The sequence below is a fragment of the Crocuta crocuta genome, unplaced genomic scaffold, assembly GCF_008692635.1.
Source record: "Crocuta crocuta isolate KB4526 unplaced genomic scaffold, BGI_CrCroc_1.0 scaffold6, whole genome shotgun sequence".
In the NCBI taxonomy this organism is placed as follows: domain Eukaryota; kingdom Metazoa; phylum Chordata; class Mammalia; order Carnivora; family Hyaenidae; genus Crocuta; species Crocuta crocuta.
The window spans coordinates 10,038,251-10,056,149 of NW_027531917.1; the positions used below are offsets into that span (position 1 = coordinate 10,038,251).

Genomic DNA, 17,899 nt, shown 5'->3' on the forward strand with positions numbered 1-17,899 from the left:
AATACAGAAGAAGGAAATCTGAATAGAAACAATGAGCTAATTTTAGACATACTGGGATATTTATTCAAATACTAAAAAGAGAGATTTGTATGACAACATCCAAACTATAACCTTATTTTACAGTTTTATATGAAATCCCAATCTCCTCTCCTGAATTTTGGATTCTTTAACCTTTCATTATTAAATAAATCTGTATTTTTTCTTTACACCTTGGAACTTATTTTCATTTGTACCTAATAAACTATTCTTAAGTTATTTTTAATGTGGATATAAGGCCCTATTCTCATTTCTAAATATCTTCTATTATGTTTCTCTTTGTAATTCCGGGAGTAGCAATCTTCTTCAGAAGATATTCTTCCAAACTTTATAGCTAGTTTGCTATTATAACCAAGCAAGGAAATTTCACTTCCAAAGGTAACCACAAACCCGGCTACTTTCCTCTGTAAACTATTGTTCCGACATACTTCAGCCTGAAATTTTCCAGCTGTGCCCAAGGGCTTCTTGCAACCACATGGAAACTATTTCTTGGGGCTTATTTTTAATTATAGCCTTTACTCTCCTTTGGTTCTTCAGATATTTCTGCTCCCAAGGTTACATGATGCTCCAGAGACATAACATTTGTGACACCACCACTGTATGATATCCTACAATAATGAATATCATAGGACAGATGGAAGCATTACCACAGAATTTGGATTTGTTTTTGTAGTTTATTCAGAAAGATGTCCATACCACCATTAATGTGTGTGCTTTGAACTCATCAGATGTTATTCATCCAGTTAGATGCCTATAAATATACCACACAACTAGGATCCCACAAGATGTCATGCTAAGCAAGATCCATACCCTTAATGACAGAAGTGGTAACATACATTACACATCCTTCCAGCAGGAAAATGCAGTAAAGAACATTGTATAACATGTCTATCTTGAGAAACAACCTCCTAATGACTGATGCATCGTACTGGCAAAAGCTTTCAAGCAAACTCTCAAGTGAAATCATGTTCATTTCTCATAAATGACCAAAAGAAAACCAGAAAGTCCAATAAGGTAGATCTAAATGTTTTCAGTTTGGTCTGAAATAATCATGATGGATATATTCATAATTCTGCCTCAAATTATTAAAATCTCAAAATGCTGATTAATTCTAAAGTAAATTCAGTTTCTGTGTATTCTAAGAAGGGGTTAAAGAGGTCTGAGATGTAATCTATACAACCAGAGCTCAGTGCCCACTGTACTTTTTAGGGACTATTCCAAAATTGACCAAGAAGATTAAAAAGATTATTATGCTTCATTTTTCCTGATAAAGGGTCCTCCATGGACTATTGCCTGAATTGTTGAGAGCCATTTTAGTTAAAGAGTTCATACGCTATTATCAGTATAACTTATTTCTCATGAAGTGTGTATGAAGAAAGAAGTGGAGTAAAAGTGGTGTTTGTTATTGAAAATTAATTAACTAAAGTGTGTGACTTATGTAAGGTAGCTAATCATATTTTATAATTCCTTTTCTACAGATGATGAATCAGAGATTCAGAGATACAAAATGACTTTTGAGTGTTAGGCAAAAGCTGAACCAATGTTTTTGTTTTGTTTTCATTTAATTTTTTTAATTTTTTTAGATGTTTATTTATTTTTGAGAGAGAGACAGAGAGCAAGCAGAGGAGGGGCAGGGAGAGAGAGGGAGACACAGAATGTGAAGCAGGCTCCAGGCTCTGAGCTGTCAGCATAGAGCCCAATGCAGGGATGGAACCCATGAACGGCGAGATCAATGACCTGAGCCAAAGCTGAATGCTTAACCGACTAAGCCACCCAGGCGCCCGTTTTGTTTTCATGTTAATTCCAGTTCTCATGCTTCTTTCACTATACCACATGGTAATCTCAATTTTATTTGAGATCTTTATTTATCCTATTTTATATAAATAAAAGTATATGCTTTAAAAATGACTATTGCCATAGTTAAACGACACTATGCCATAGACAGTGATTCTCAAGGCATGGTGCAGGGCTGGTGGCAACTGTGTCAGCTGGGAAAGTGTAAGAAATGCACATTCTTAGGTCCTTGGCAGACCTACTGAATCAAAGTCTCAGGGAGGGAGCTCTGGCAATCTTGTTTCAGCAGGGCCACCAGCCACTTCTGAGGCACACTCATGTTTGAGCTCTATAACAGCAGTTCCCAGCACGTTGTGTGTATCATCATCATCTGTATGACTTTGTGAACTCAGGGGTACTCCCTACACATACATCTGTGCGATTCACACTTGGCCAAAAAGTTGAGTGACACTGCTATAAAATGTTCACGAGATCAGTGACATCTCAGCTGCTTAAGAGCTTCATTATTTTTACATATTTGGTCAGTCTAAGGGTGTATTATAGCAGTGGTTCTCAACTGGGGGCAAACTGTCCACCGTATGTCATAATATTTTCACTGTGAGAGACTGAATTTTATTTGATAAGGATTTCATGTAGTATTCTGACTGAATATAATTTTCAGGTTTTGGGAGGATGTGATTGGAACCACACTATGACCTAATATGTCTAGATTGACAAGATAGGTAATATTCTACCTTCCAGGTATATCTAGACTTTTTCTTTCTCTCTCCTTCCTTCCTTCCTCCCTCCCTCCCTTCCTTCCTCTTTCTTTCTTTCCTCCCTCCCTCCCTTCCTTTCTCTCTCTCTCTTTCCCTTTCTTTCTTTCTTTCCTTCTTTCCTTCTTTCCTTCTTTCTTTCTTTCTTTCCTCTCTCTCTCTCTCATCTTTCTATCCATCATCCATCTATCTATCTTCCTAGATAGATCTAGAAATAAGTCTGTTAATATTATAATTTATTGGTGAAAAAAATTAGTCAGAAGTCTTTAATTTTATAAAGTTAAATTAGAAGGACTTTCTGCTTCAGCCCACGAAGGAGCAACTTCTGTGAGATGTGATCTCCTGCAAGAAACAAGGAGAAAAGTATAAAAATACGTAACTCTTTCCAGACATTGAACAATCGGCAGAAGAGAACTGTAAATCCTGAGAGGAGAAGAACCAATGTGAGTCCGAGACCTATGTAAGCTTTCTGCCTGCAGGCAATCTCCAAGTGCAGCACAGGGAGGGGAATGCATATAAGGCGTTGGTCTCACTGAGGTGAGATAATATAGACTAATGTTCAAATATACTAAGAAGGCTAGAATTTATAGGGAAGAGGATAAAACAGAAGAAAGGGCTCCAGAAATCTGCATAGGGGTTTCCTAAAGTCTTTGAATAAAGAATAATATGACCATTATAAAGTGAAACACCACAAAGCTACCCTCTAAAAAAAAAAACGAAGGAAAAAATAATTACTGAGTATCCATAAGACAAAGAAGTTTTGACAGCTTATACACAAGGCTAAGTATTATTCATTCAAGTTCCCACCAGCCAGAGTAGAGAAACCTTATTGAATATGCTGGGCATTATGGGCTGGGCTGCATTGTGTCCCCCCTTAATATTCATAGGTTGGAGCCCTAAACCACAGTGTGACTGCATGTGGCGATAGGACCTTTACGGAGGTAATTAAGATGACATAAGATCATAATGGTGGGGCTCTAATCTAATAGGCCTGGTGTCCTTCTATATAAGAGGAAGAGACACCAGAGACTTTAATGTCTATCAGCTCAAGAATAGAGAAAAGGCCATATGAGAACACAGTGAAGAGTGTTCATCTGCAAACCAAGAAGAGAGGTCCCACCACAAACCAACTCTGTCAGCACCTTGATCTTAAACTTGTAAGCTCCAGAATTATGAGAAAATAAATCTGTTATTTAAGCCACCTGGTTTGTGGTATTCTGTTATGACAGCCCAGCAGGTTAATATTCTCAGTGTCTGTAGAGTCCCCAGAAAAGACTATCCTATACAGGATGAACTAGTCCTAGAGAATGGGAACATTTAGCAGTCCAAAAATGGCTTAAAAGCAAGCTTTGAGTGGACCACCCTTATTTTCAAGTAATGTGAATGCTTTCTAGAACAAATTGTAGAACTTATTAAAGAAATGCAACAAAACCCAGACCCAATAGTGAGAAATTTACAGTGTCTGACACCCAACCCAAACTTACCAGATGTGCCAAGCAAGAAAATATAAACTTTAATATGGAAAAAAATCAATCAAATTAACTGATCAAGGAATAACTGAGATAATGGAACTAGTAAACAAAGACTATAAAACAGCTAAAATAAATATTGAAAACGTGCTGAGATTTTAAAGGAAATGATAAATATAATGAGGAAGATATAAAAAATAATCAGGGGCAAAATAAAAAATAATCAGGGGCCCCTGGATGGCTCAGTCAGTTAAGCATCATACTTTAGCTCAGGTCATGATCTCAGGGTTCGTGAGTTCAAACTCTGAATCGGGCTCTCTGCTGTCAGCACTGAGCCTGCTTCAGATCATCTGTCCCCCCTCTCTGTCCCTCCACCACTCGCTCTCTCTCAAAAATAAATAAACATTTAAATAAATAAATAATAATCCAATGAAACTTCCACAAATGAAAAAATATCATCTGTCATGAAAATTTCACTGGGTGGGGTTGACAATAAAATTAAACACTTCAGAGGTGAGAAAAGATATAAACTGGAAGATACAGAAATAAAAACTGTAAACTGTCCAAAATCATAGAAAAAATTAAACTAAATTAAGAGCCTCATTGTCCTATGGGACAATATCAAGCAGCCTAACATATGTCTTGTGGGGTCTTGAGTAGAAAAACAGGGTGAGAAGGAAGGGTAGAATAGAAAAAAATATTTGAAGAAATGACAGGAGAAAATTTTACAGATTTGATAAAAAAATATAAACTCAGACTCAAAACCTTAACCAATCCCAAGCAAGATTAAAAAAAAAAAAAGCTACCCTGAGAATGTCATAATTAAATTGTGCAAACAAGTGATAAAGAGAAAATCTTAAAAACAGCCAGAGAAGTGAGGAGGGGTAAAGATACATTATGTATGGAGGGCAAAGATAAGAATGACTTCAGGCTTCTCATTGTCAGAAATAAGGGAATAGACCCATATCTTTAAAATGCAGACGGAAAACAAAAAGTCAACCTAGAATTCTTTACCCAGAATAAATAGCTTTTAGAGCTAATAGTGAATGTAATATAAAGACATTCTTAAAAAAAAAAAAAAAAAAAANGGCAAAAGAAAAATGATACCATATGAAAACCTGAATCTACACAAGAGAAAGAGTATCAACAATGGTATGTGGTCCAATTTAAGTTCTTTGAAATGTCACTTTAAAAAGCATTAAACAGATGAATCCCACCCAACCTGTGTATTCTTAACATATGTTTCCCATGTATCTATTTCTGTAAATATTCCTTCTATCCTGAGGGTGGATTACAAGTGGATTTCGACCTCGGAAAACATTTTATCTTAATTTCATCCTTATAATATTCACTCTCATCATTCTGTTGCTTTTTTCCATTATGTTACAACTTTGCAGCTGCTGAGTGTGGACAATATCTAACATTGAAAAACTTGTTGGGGTGCCTGGGTGGCTCAGTCAATTAAGTGTCTGACTCTCGGTTTCTGATCAGGTCATGATCTCACAGTTCATGAGATGGAACCTGAGTTGTGCTCTGTGCAGACAGTGCTTGGGAATCTCTCTCCCTCTTTCTCTGCCTACTCAGGCTCTCTGTCTTTCTCAAAATAAACAAATAAATGTAAAAACAAAAACAAAAACAACTTGTACCCAATTCTGATACACCTTAAGTCGTGTCAGCATGTAACAATCACTCTGCAAGACACACTGTGTAGATAGGTAAGTGCTGGAATTCTCAGTGCAAAAGAATGCAAAATTGTTTGCACAAAATGAAAAAGCAAATTCATTTAATAGAGAAGAACTTAGGCTTCCTCGGCTCAACTTAAAGGATCTACATTCCTTCAAATTATGTATTGTACTCAATCTTTGGGGTTCTTCTTTTTTTTTTTGGCTCTTTTTTCCCATGAATAATAAATTTAATAAACATTGCTAAAATGTAGTTTAGTAATTTAATGATCCTTTTTTTCCCCCCAAACAAAGGTAAACTCCTTTCAACTATCAAATTACACAAATCCATTGCTAACTGGAGAATTATGTTCCAATGGAAAAGTGGAATATTGTCAGCAAAATCAAAGATATTTTCAAAGGAATTTTTATTTTTATGCAAAAAGCTTAGATTTTAAACTTCAAGCATCTCCTGTCTCAAGTATTTTTTGGCAACAGAAGTATAAAGTTGAAGAAAAAAGAATGCTAGTAAAAAAAATCTTAAAATTCTTAATATTTAGTGCTGGAATTTACATAGTAGAGCAGGTAGCAAAGAGCAAAATCTTCTTACTCTCTTACAAGTCCTCCAAAGACTTCCCACAGAACTTGGAATAAAATGTACAGTCCTTGTCATATCATTCACCTTAATGTTCTGGCCCTTGACTTGGCAGGTCACCTCCTGCCATTCTAGTCACATCATCCTCAACAAGCTCAAGCCCTAGTAACCTGTTAACATTCTTTTAGTTTGTTGACCTTGCCAAACTAACCCCCAACCATGACCTCATAAACTGCTGTTCCCTCTTCCTGGGAACTCTTTCACCTTGCTACCTTATCAACTCCCTCCTTCCTTTCTTCCACTGAGTTAGCTTATAATACTTCATTATATTCTTTATTTTCCCTTCAGTACACTTATCTTGCATAATATGTATTTGTATATCTCTTTAATGTCACTCTCTTCCAGTAAGTAGGTATCAAGTCATTTTGTCTCTCCTCCCTTACCCAGGAAAGGTGAGTGGTATAGAGTGGGCACTTCGTGTTTATGGAATGAAGGAATAGCTAGATTTGCACATGAAAAAGCACACAAATGCTTTTTCCAACAAATTTCATTCTTAGATGAAACCTACACACTGTTATTTTATATGGACTAGTGGGTTTTTCAAGAGCGCTACATATATTAAAATTGGGTTGTTTAGCATTACAAGGATTCCTAGTGGTAGTATGAAGGATCAGTTAAAAGCATCTTATTGCATGTGAACATTTAAGGGTACCAGATGCTCAGAAATTCTAATGTTCCCTACAAAAAAAGTGTGCCACACACACTTATGAACTTATACTGGAAAATGGAAGCATTTATATATGATAAGATGTTATAAAATGAAAAGGAAAATTCATTCAGGCAGTGGAAATCCAAGTTCCAATATGAGAACTCAGCATTTCTCTGCAACGGCAAGGTGATTCTGTGTTGCAACATCTCCACACTGTGGCCAGATCTAGAATAGCTTCCTACTCTGTGCAAATGCATGCTTTCCAGGTCTTAAGTAAGGGGTAATGTACCCAAGTATGTATTCAATGCTAAATGGAACTAATTTGAATAGTTTCCTGAAAAATTAATCTTAGTCCAAAATTTTATTAGTATCCCTTAGTTATCATAGCTTAATGACACGCTGGCACAGTTTACCGTGGTTGCTTTTCTAATGGTTCACTCCTCCCTTTCCTGCTACACATGTCCCAAATCAATTAAAAAAACAAACAAAAAAACTTCAAATATATGATTTAGAAAGAAAAACTAGAGGGAACTACATTATACATTTCTCTATTTTAGCAGTAAGTTCCTTTATTAACTGTTACCCCTTTCCCCCAAAATGTATCTAATCTATGACAACCTGAGGTGCTAACCTGAGTTAAGCTTAAATTTTATAATTTTTTCAAAACTTTGTGCCATTGGATTATTTAAGATATACTGTTTTCACATCTACTCTTTAAAGGGACTTGGTGCACCACCCTCTTTCTAGTATTGAATGAGAAGTACAGGTATTTCCTAAATGAAGGAAAAAGGGAGAAAAATCTAACTAAATTTCCCAATCCTCCTTGGTCAAGCCTTTTTGATAACAATTTTTGGTTGTTTTTTTTTTTTTTTTGGGGGGGGGGGGTTNCGATTAAGTGTCCGACTTCAGCTCAGGTCATGATCTCACATGGGTTTGAGCCCTGCCTTGGTCTCTGTGCTGACAGCTAGCTCAGAGCCTAGAGACTGCTTCGGATTCTGTGTCTCCCTCTCTCTCTGACCCTCCCTTGCTCATGCTCTCTTTCTCTCTCTCAGAAAGAAATAAAACATTTAAAAAAAACTAAAAAGAAAACATTAAAAAAATTTTTACTGTAGTAAAAAATATTAATCTATAAAATGCCTTGATTGGCTAGACAGCAATTTTACCATGGAATGGAGAAATGGTATTTTGTTAACTATAATCATTCATTCGTTTTTCCTTCATCCAACACTGACAACTTTCTATATTAAATTCTGCAGATAACACAGCAAGGATTTCCCCAAGTATGTACCTCCTAGAAGAGAGCAGCAATGTTATCACCTCCTTTGGTTTTCTCATCAGCTCTTAATATACTTTGATGTCCATGATAGATGGCTGGTAATATTTAGAATGCCTGAAATATGCCAATAATTTTTAAATCATCTTATATGCTGGTGCTTATAACTGTATAATTCTGAATCACATATGTTATTATGGAATTATGGAATGTCAAAATTATATTGTTACATCTGAGATACTGGGTACATCATGTACTGACTGATGACTAGTTAAAAAGAAAAACTAATTCCACTAATTCAATGAATGTAGCTAAAAGAGGTGAACAGGATAGCATTATCACTAAAATCACTACAGCGAGGTCATTTCTAAAGCTTCAGGGCTTTGGAAGATGCCTCTGTCAATGGGAAAAATGAACTGAGACTATTTCGCTACACTTCTTTTGTCCTGTAACTATTTCTAGAAACTATTGTTTGGTAAATGCCCTGAAGATGAGAAAATCCCTGTAAGAGAGATAAATAGGAAGGGGAGTAAGAAATCATCAGTCAAATAATTGGAACCAAATGTCAAAATCAATTAAAATAGCATTAGAAATATTATGTGCTTAAAAACTAAGTTATAATCAGAACTTTATTAGAGTTTTTCTGTACATAAATTCCCTTTATGATTGAAGTACAGTTGACATAGCAGGTTATATTCGTTTCAAGTGTGCAACACAGTGATTTTGACATTTGACATTACACAATGCTCACCATGATAAGTGTAGTTACCATCTGTCACTATACAAAGTTATTACAATATTATGGACTACATTCCCTATGCTGTATTTGTAATCCCTGTGACTTGTTCATTTTATAACTGGAAATTTGTACCTCTTAATCCTTTTTACCTATTTTACCCCCTCCTCTCCTCCCCTCTGGCAACTATTGGTTGTTCTCTGTATTTATCAGTATGTTTCTGTTTCTGTTTGTTTTTTAGATTCCACATATAAGTGAAATCATATGGTATATCCATCTGACTTATTTCACTTAGCATAATACCTTATATGTCCATCCATGTTGGACATATATATAAATATATAAATATATATATATATATATCACATCTTCCTTCTTCATTCATCTATCAGTGGATACTTAGGTTGCCTCAATATCTTGGCTATTGTAAATAATGCTGCAATAAACATAGGGGTGCCTGTATCTTTCTGAATTAATGTTTTCATTTTCTTTGGGTAAATACTCAGCAGTGGAATTACTGATCGTATAGTATTTCTATTTTTAAGTTTTTGAGGAACTTCCATAACTGCTTTGATTACACCAATTTACACTCCTACCAATAGTGCATGAAGTTTCCCTTTTCTCTGCATCTTCACCAATACTTGTTATTTCTTGTCTTTTTGAAACTAGTCATTCTGACAGGTGGGAGGTAATAGCTCATTACAGTTTTGATTTGCATTGATGATTAGTCATGTTGAATAGTCTTTCATGTGTCAATTGGCCATCTTCATGTCTTCTTCAGACAAATGTCTAGTCAGTTCTTCTGTCCATTTTTAAATCAGATTACTTGGGGATTTTATCATGTGGAGTTGCATGAGTTCTTTACATATTTTGGATGTTAACTGCTTATCAGATATATCATTCACAAATATCATCTGCCATTCAGTAGGTTGCCTTTTCACTTTGTTGATGGTTTCCTTCACTGTGCAAAACCTTTATAGTTTGATGTGGTCCTAATAGTTTATTTCTGCTTTTGTGTTTCCCTTGCCAGAGTAAACATATGTAGAAAAAAAGGCCAATGTCCAGGAGATTACTGCCTATGTTTTCTTTTAGGAGCTTTATGGTTTCAGGTCTTACATTTAGGTCTTTGAGTCATTTTATTTTTGTATATGGTGTAAAAAAAAAAAATAGTCCAGTTTCATTTCATTTGCAAGTAGCTGTCCAGTCTTCTAAATACCATTTATGGAAGAAACTGTCTTTTCTCCATTGTATATTCTTGCCTCCTTTGTCATAGATTTAATTGATCATATAAGCATGGGTTTATCTGGGTTCTCTATTCTGTTCCATTGATCCATGTGTCTATTTTTGTGCCAGTACTGTACTGTTTTGATTATTATAGCTTTGTAGTATAGCTTGAAATCTGAGATTGTGAGACTTCCAGCTTTGTTTTTCTTTTCTCAAGACTGCCTTAGCTATTTGGTGTCTTTTGTGGTTCCATACAAAATTTAGGACAATTTGTTTTAGTTCTGTGAAAACTACTATTGGTATTTTGATACAAATTGCACTGAATCTGTAGATTTCTTTGGGTGGTATGAACACTTTAACATTAACTCTTCCTATTCATGAATACGGTATATCTTACTATTTCTTTTTGTTTTTAATTTCTTCAATGTCTTACAGGTTTTAGAGTACAGGTCTTTCACCTTGGCTAAATTTATTCCTGGGTACTTTATTCTTTTGCTTTTTGGTACTTTACTCTTTTTAATAAAATTACAGATGGGATTGCTTTCTTAATTTCTCTTTCTGCTACTTTGTTATTAGTGTATAAAAACAGGACAGATTACTGTATATTAATTTTGTATCCTGTACCTACTGAATTCATTAGTTCTGTTTTTTGTGGCGTCCTCAGGGTTTTCTATAGAAGTTATAATGTTATCTGCAAATAGTGACAGTTTTACCTCTTTCTTACCAATTTTTATGCTTTTTATTTTTTTAATTTTTTCTTGTCTACTGTGACTAGGACTTCCAGCAGTGTATTGAATAAAGGTGGTAAGAGTGGACATCATTGTCTTGTTCCTGATCTTAGAGGAAAAGCTTTCAGGTTTTTTACCATTTATTTCTATGCAATGTTTAAGCAAATTGTTTTTAAACAATACATTATAATTTTGGCCATTTTTTTAAAGTACTTTCTCAATAGACACAAGTGACCTATGAATCATCTAATTCAGTTCTAGTTCTTTCACCTCAGTTCAGCATGACGATATGACCACTGAACTAGTTGCTTTTTAGCACTGGTTATACAACTCTTCCTGGTTCACTTTTAGTATCCTACAAATAGTCATTTCGGACCTCATTCCAGAAATATTGTTTCTACCAATATTTTCTTTGTTTCCTTTGGATGGAATCATAATTACCAGTCTTATAATATCACCATGGAGCAGATACATGGCACTTAGTTGCTTTCTCACTATCTCTATAAGGAATATATAAAATTCTATGTATTTATAACTGAATTATCTTCAAAACCAGTACATTCTCCTATATTTCTATTTCTATTGTCATAACAATACTTTCACCTAGCCTCAAAGGGTTGCAGTTATCAGTGGGTCTTCCATGTCATTCCCACATCCCATGTTCCATCACTCTGAATCTTTTAATTCTCATCTCAGTATTCTTTATCATGCCCATCTTTCCTTTCCCACTTCAATTGCCACTGTCATATCTACAGGTACTTCATCATCTCTTGCCTGGAATATTGCAGTGGTCTCTTAAGTATGCCTCACATATCAGATTCATCATTTTTACATTCTCAGTCTTGATTTATTCTGTGTCAATTTAGTACTATGAAAGCACACACCAAATCATAATTCTCTGCTAGAAAGCCCTAATTATCTTCTTATTGTATATGAATAAAATAGAAACCCTAAGAAACAAAGATTTTTCCTGAAGCATTGCAAATTATATTTCCTTCTGGTCTTTATTTCCATGTTCAAATGGAACCAAGCCATCATCAGTCCTCTGAGTTTGCTCCCAATTTCAGGGCAGTAGCTCTAGGTGTTCTCCTCCCTGTGTTGCCCTCCTCACTTCATCTCTGCCTTTCATCCCTTTGCTTCTTTGGCTAGCTTGTTACCTTCCTTGATTGCTTCCAGCCAAAGTTGGTCTCACTACCTTCTCCCAGTTCTTACAGTTCTTTAAAAACCACATATTTTAGGGGCGCCTGGGTGGCTTAGTCAGTTAAGCATCCGACTTTCGCTTAGGTCATGATCTCGCGTTTCGTGGGTTCGAGCCCCACGTCGGGCTCTGTGCTGACTGCCAGCTCAGAGCCTGGAGCCTGTTTCAGTCTGTGTCTCCCTCTCTCTCTGACCCTCCCCTGCTGACGCTGTCTCTCTCTCTCCTAGAAATAAATAAAAAATATTAAAAAAAACATATATTTTAAAAAGTATTTCAAATATATAAGAAGGTATAGAGAGGATCTAACTAACAAATAAAAAATTAAAAATATAGCTGAAGATCTCAGTGTACCCTTCCCCAAAGGAATTATCCCTCTTTCACAGAGGTAATCATGACCATAAATTTGGTATTTTTCACTCACGTGCAATCTTTATAATTTTGCTATATATGTATGTATTTCTAAATAATATATAGTTTTCATTTTTCAAAATGTACCAAAATAATGTCATGTTGCATATCTTATCCTATGACTTAAGAGTATTTGGATGGGACATTTACAACATGGATGGAGTTAAAGAGTATATGACAAGTAAAGTAAGTCAGAGAAAGATAAATACCATATGAGTTCACTCAAATGTGGAATTTAAGAAACAACACAAGCAAGCAAAAGGAAAAAGAGAGAGAAATCAAGAAACAAGACTCTTAATTATAGAGAACAAACTGATAGTTACCAGAGGGGAGGGGAATGGGATATGGGTTAAATAGGTGATGAGGATTAAGGAGGGAATGTGTGATGAGTACAGGGTGATGTATGGGATTGATGAATCACTACATTGTACACCTGAAACTAATATAACACTTGGAATTAAAATAAAAACTTAAAAAAGAAGAGTATTTGGATGGGAGTGCTCAATATTTAGCCTTGCTGATACACGTAACCCTAATTTATTTTTTTTTTTACAAATAGTTTATTGTCAAATTAGTTTCCACATAATCAGTGCTCATCCCCACAAGTGTCCTCCTCCATGCCCATCCCCCCTCCCCCCCACATCCATCAGTCCTCAGTTTTTGTCAGCATTCAAGAGTCTCTCATGGTTTGCCTCTCTCCCTTTCCTCCACCATTTCCCCCCTTCTTCTCCCCCTTGTTCCTCCGTCAAGTTCCTCCTAATCCTCCTATACGTGCAAACATATGATATTTGTCCTTCTCTGCCTGACTTATTTCGCTCAGCATAACACCCTCAAGGTCCATCCATGTTGCTACACATGGCCAGATTTCATTGTTTCTCATTGCCATGGAGTATTCCATGGTATAGATAAACCACATCTTGATCCATTCATCTGTTGATGGACACTTAGGCTCTTTCCATGTTTTAGCTATTGTGGAGAGTGCTGCTATGAACAACCCTAATTTATTTTCAATAATTAGAATATTCCATTATAATATACAATTTTTAATCTGTTCTTTATGTTGATAGACATTTACATTGCTTTCCCTTCTTTATACTGTTTACAAGTAATGTTTCTAAAACCACTTCCTTACACATATATTCCAGAGCTTTTTTCTGAGTTTATATAGTATCTAGAAGTTAAATTACAGAGTTATAAAATTTGTTCCAATATTTACTTTCAACATTGTTTTCATGCTCCACATTCTCACTGAAATTTGGTATTTTCAGGGCTTTTTAATTTTTAGTTATTGTGAGAGATATTACTTGTTTCTTACTGTTGCTTTAATTTATTCTCTCCAGATGACACATGAGCTTAAACAAGTTTATTAGTCACTTGTCTTTCTTCTCCTAAAAATTGCCTATTCATCTATTTTACCAATTTTTCATTTAAGTTGTCTTTTCCTCACATATATATTAGCACTTTTTTTTTTTTTTTTTTAATGCTGCATGCTAGGGATGCCTGGGTGACTCAGTCAGTTAAGCATCTGACTTCAGCTCAGGTCATGATCCCATGGTTCATGAGATCAAGTTCCCAATATGCTCTGTGCTGACAGCTCAGATCCTGGAGCCTGCTTCAGATTCTGTATCTCCCTCTCTCTCTGATCCGCCCCCACTCATGCTCCATCTCTTTCTTCCAAAAATGAATAAACATTAAAAATTCTGTATGCTAGATTGTATTACTCTTATATTTTCAAATATCTTTGCTCAACTTTGGCTTATCTTCCCAGTTTTTTTTTTTTTACTTATGTTTTCATTAGATAAACAGAATTTTAAAAATAATGCCACTATTGCTTATAATGAGTATCTTCACACAAATGAAATAATTTTATACACATGTATTTTACAATCTTTCCTCTCATAGTTTGTGCTATTATGTCTTGTCTAAGAAATATTTCTTTATCTTTCAGTCATTACATATTCTCCTTTACTTTTTTCTGAGACTGAAAATTTGCTTTTCTCATTTTGTTTATTAAGCCACATGGAAGTGATTGCTGCAGGAGGTGGAATGGTTATTTGTGTCCATATGGATGATCAGGAGTACTAATAGCTAAAAAAATTTTATCAAGTTTCACCATCTTTTTCTTTTAACTGGCAATTTATTCCATTTACATTTATTATGGCTACTAATATACTTGAACTTATTCTTAATATTTTCATTTTCTAATTGTCTTGCTTTTAAAATAAATTTTAACTTCATTTTCTGTTAAGCTCCTATTTTCCCTTCATCTTACTTCCTAAAAATTGTACTACTGATTTATATTAGTGATCACCTTTAAACTTCTAACATACATGATTCCATAAATTCTAAAGTTAGTATCTCTAAAATCCTCCTAAATAATTATTATTTTGTAAATGTTTACTTATTTTTGAGAGAGAGAGAGTAAACAGGGGAGGGGCAGAGAGAGGGAGAAGAATCCCAACCAGGCTCCACACTGTCAGCACAGAGCCCGATGTGGGGCTCAAACTCATGGAACTGTGAGTTCATGACTTGAGCCGAAATCAAGAGTCCAACGCTTAACTGACTGAGCCACCCAGGTGTCCCACAAAATAATTATTTTAAATGTCTTGTTGGCCATATTTCCAGAAAAGAAACTCTAAATAGTACTTACTACGTCTTTTGTAGTTTGTACGTTAAACTTAATAGTATAGTTATTTGATTATATAGTATCCAGTAGATTGTAAATTCCTTCAGAATATACATACATCTTCCTCATTTTCCCCCCCAAATGTCCATAATATACCACTGTTGAAGACATGGCTGGCTGTCCTAACTTCTCCTGGACAACACCAAATCTGTAAAGTACTAAGTTGGGCAATATGAAATAAAGTGATTAAACACATTAGGGTGCTGACATTAAGATATTACTTTAGTTACCTAGAGTAAAAGAAGTAGAAAAGTAGGATGTCATGGACTTCAAGGGAATAAAAAGTTTCAAGGAAATTTTCCACTTCTATTAAGTTAGCAAAAAGATCTAGTAAAAACCTCTAAACTTTTTTTTTTTTAATCTGCAGTAAAAATGGTCACTGATGACCTTCTGAGAGGAAATTTTGGTGGCAGAATTTGAGCAAAAGACAACTCGCTGTAGGTTGTGAAGTAAATAGGAGACAAGGGAGAAAAGGAAACAGATACAGAATAGTTTACAGAACTTTAGAAATAGGAGGTAGAATTGACAAATATTGAACGCTTTATTTTCAGATGTTGAACACACTGAGTTAAGTATTCAGCATCTTCTGTGGGATTCTCTGAGCACAAAATAATTTGAAGTTACTTATATACATATTATATCTGGCTTACTTGCTGTTACCTTGAAAGCAAGATTCATGTCTTTTCATCTTTGTGGACTCCATATATCTAACATCAATAATACTCAATATGTATTTGATGAGGGAAACTATCTAGAAAGACAGTGACCTCCTTCTTACCAAATATATTTTGAGAAATTTGAGTAACTACCTGTAATGAAATATTGTAGAAGTTAATTTCTGCATTACTTTTTAGGGTGGAATAGATAATCCCTAAGTTCTCTCCAAACCCTAAACCATGTAATTATATGATGAAATGCATTATATATTTTTAATGGAATTTTAATTAAAGATATTTAAATTAAATATCTCACTGATATTTAATCAGTGAAATGAAAGATAAATTTCTCACTGAAATCACTAGTAGAATATAAACAAATAGCTATTCATATGTAAATGCTAGACAAAATAATGCCATTACCTAAAGTCTACTTATATATTGTAATTACTATATTAGAAATACAGATTTCAAGTTATTAATCCAAATCCTATATATAATCACTATAATCACCACAGAGGAATTACTGCACAAATAATCATCTTTCAATATCACAGGCATTATATAAGTATATCTACATTAAAAACTGTTGAAGAATATATCCCACATTCATGGAACACAGTAAGTAAAAACATAAAATAAATGTTACTGAATAAATCAGCAATATTTCAAATGCCCATTTTGTGTTTCAAGGATGTGATTCTCTTTAAAGAACATAACAAGAATACTATATTTGCCATGAGACACAGAAAACATCTAGAGCTGAGATGATGGTTGGATTTTACCTGTTTTTCTTATGCCAATTGATTAGGAATGGTGCCTGGAAAAATGTATTCAAGAATGTGTGACTTCCTTTGAGCTCAGTGGGAAGGAATGAGAAGATTGATTACTGGTGTCTGCTACGGTTTGGTGGTGAAGAACGGAGGAGGAGCTTGGAACCAAGCATACGCCAATCCTTTTCAGACCATTAAACATTTACATTCTGCAAACTTTTCCCCTCCACTTTTACCACCTTGACCAGCTATAAAAATCTCTACTCATTCATATTTAAGTTGTTAGCCATTCTTCCAGAATATATCCTCTTTCCAGCAAAGTAATCTTATTTTTGGTGAGCAAAATCACTTTTGTTCAGATCTGCGTAAGACAGAGTGGCATTCCAGAACTTCCTTTCACAGATAGCCATGAGCCATCATCAGTATAATATTAATGAAGAGGGAATGCAAGGTCAACCCAGGAAACAATAATTTAGAAATGAGAAACCAGAATGATGTGGATAACAACAGTGCCAAAACAAAAAAAAACAAAAAAAGCAAAAACAAACAAACAAAAAAAAAGAGAGAGAGAGAGAAGGAAGGAAGGAAGGAGAAAGGAAGAAAGGAAGAAAGGAAGAAAGGAAGGAAGAAAAGAAAGAGAGAGAGAAAAGAATAACAGCCACACAGTTCCTTGTTCTCCTCTACTCCAATGAAAAGAAATGAAACGAAAAGACAAGACAGAAAACAGAAATGCTGATTCAGTATCCCTTCCCCATCTGGGTCCCATCTGCCCTCCAGAGTAGTGGTTACACTTATTGCTGCAGCCACCAGCACAGCTGCTAACTCCCACTGCTGCCATGTGCCCCCATACTCTCTAGGCCTTGAACACTCCCTCTGCCAGCATAGATGATCTCCTCATCACAATCATAGTTGTTCTTTGTGGTGGATCTATCAGTCAAAAGAGAACATGAGAAACCTGATTCAGAAACACATGGTACTTTATGGAAAGATTTACCACTGCGCTTCTTTAAATAGATTTCTCCAGTGCACTCAACATTTTATTTACTAATTATAAGGAACTCACATTGATAAATGAGAAATCAGACAATAAGGCAATTCTTACATAATTGCAAAAGCAATGCCAAAGCTTTCCAAATTAAGGTAACTGATCCCTCAAGGCCAGTGAAGCTTTTTGTACTTAGGTAAATAGAATATCTTT

The 17,899-nt window shown here is 35.0% G+C and overlaps 1 protein-coding gene across 2 annotated transcripts in view; it reads right to left on the reverse strand.

Annotated features, from left to right (window-relative positions):
- CUNH3orf38 (chromosome unknown C3orf38 homolog) overlaps window positions 1-17,899 on the reverse strand; it is a 57,711-nt gene that overhangs the window by 19,630 nt on the left and 20,182 nt on the right. The window contains exon 5 of one of the 2 annotated variants that reach the window (XM_077774962.1): window positions 2,678-2,927. The exons of the other annotated variant lie outside the window; for it this stretch is intronic. Coding sequence (XP_077631088.1) covers window positions 2,858-2,927 — 70 coding nt within the window. The 3' untranslated portion in view covers window positions 2,678-2,857. Of the gene's footprint in view, window positions 1-2,677; window positions 2,928-17,899 lie in introns of those variants that run through there. 2 annotated transcript variants of the gene reach the window in all.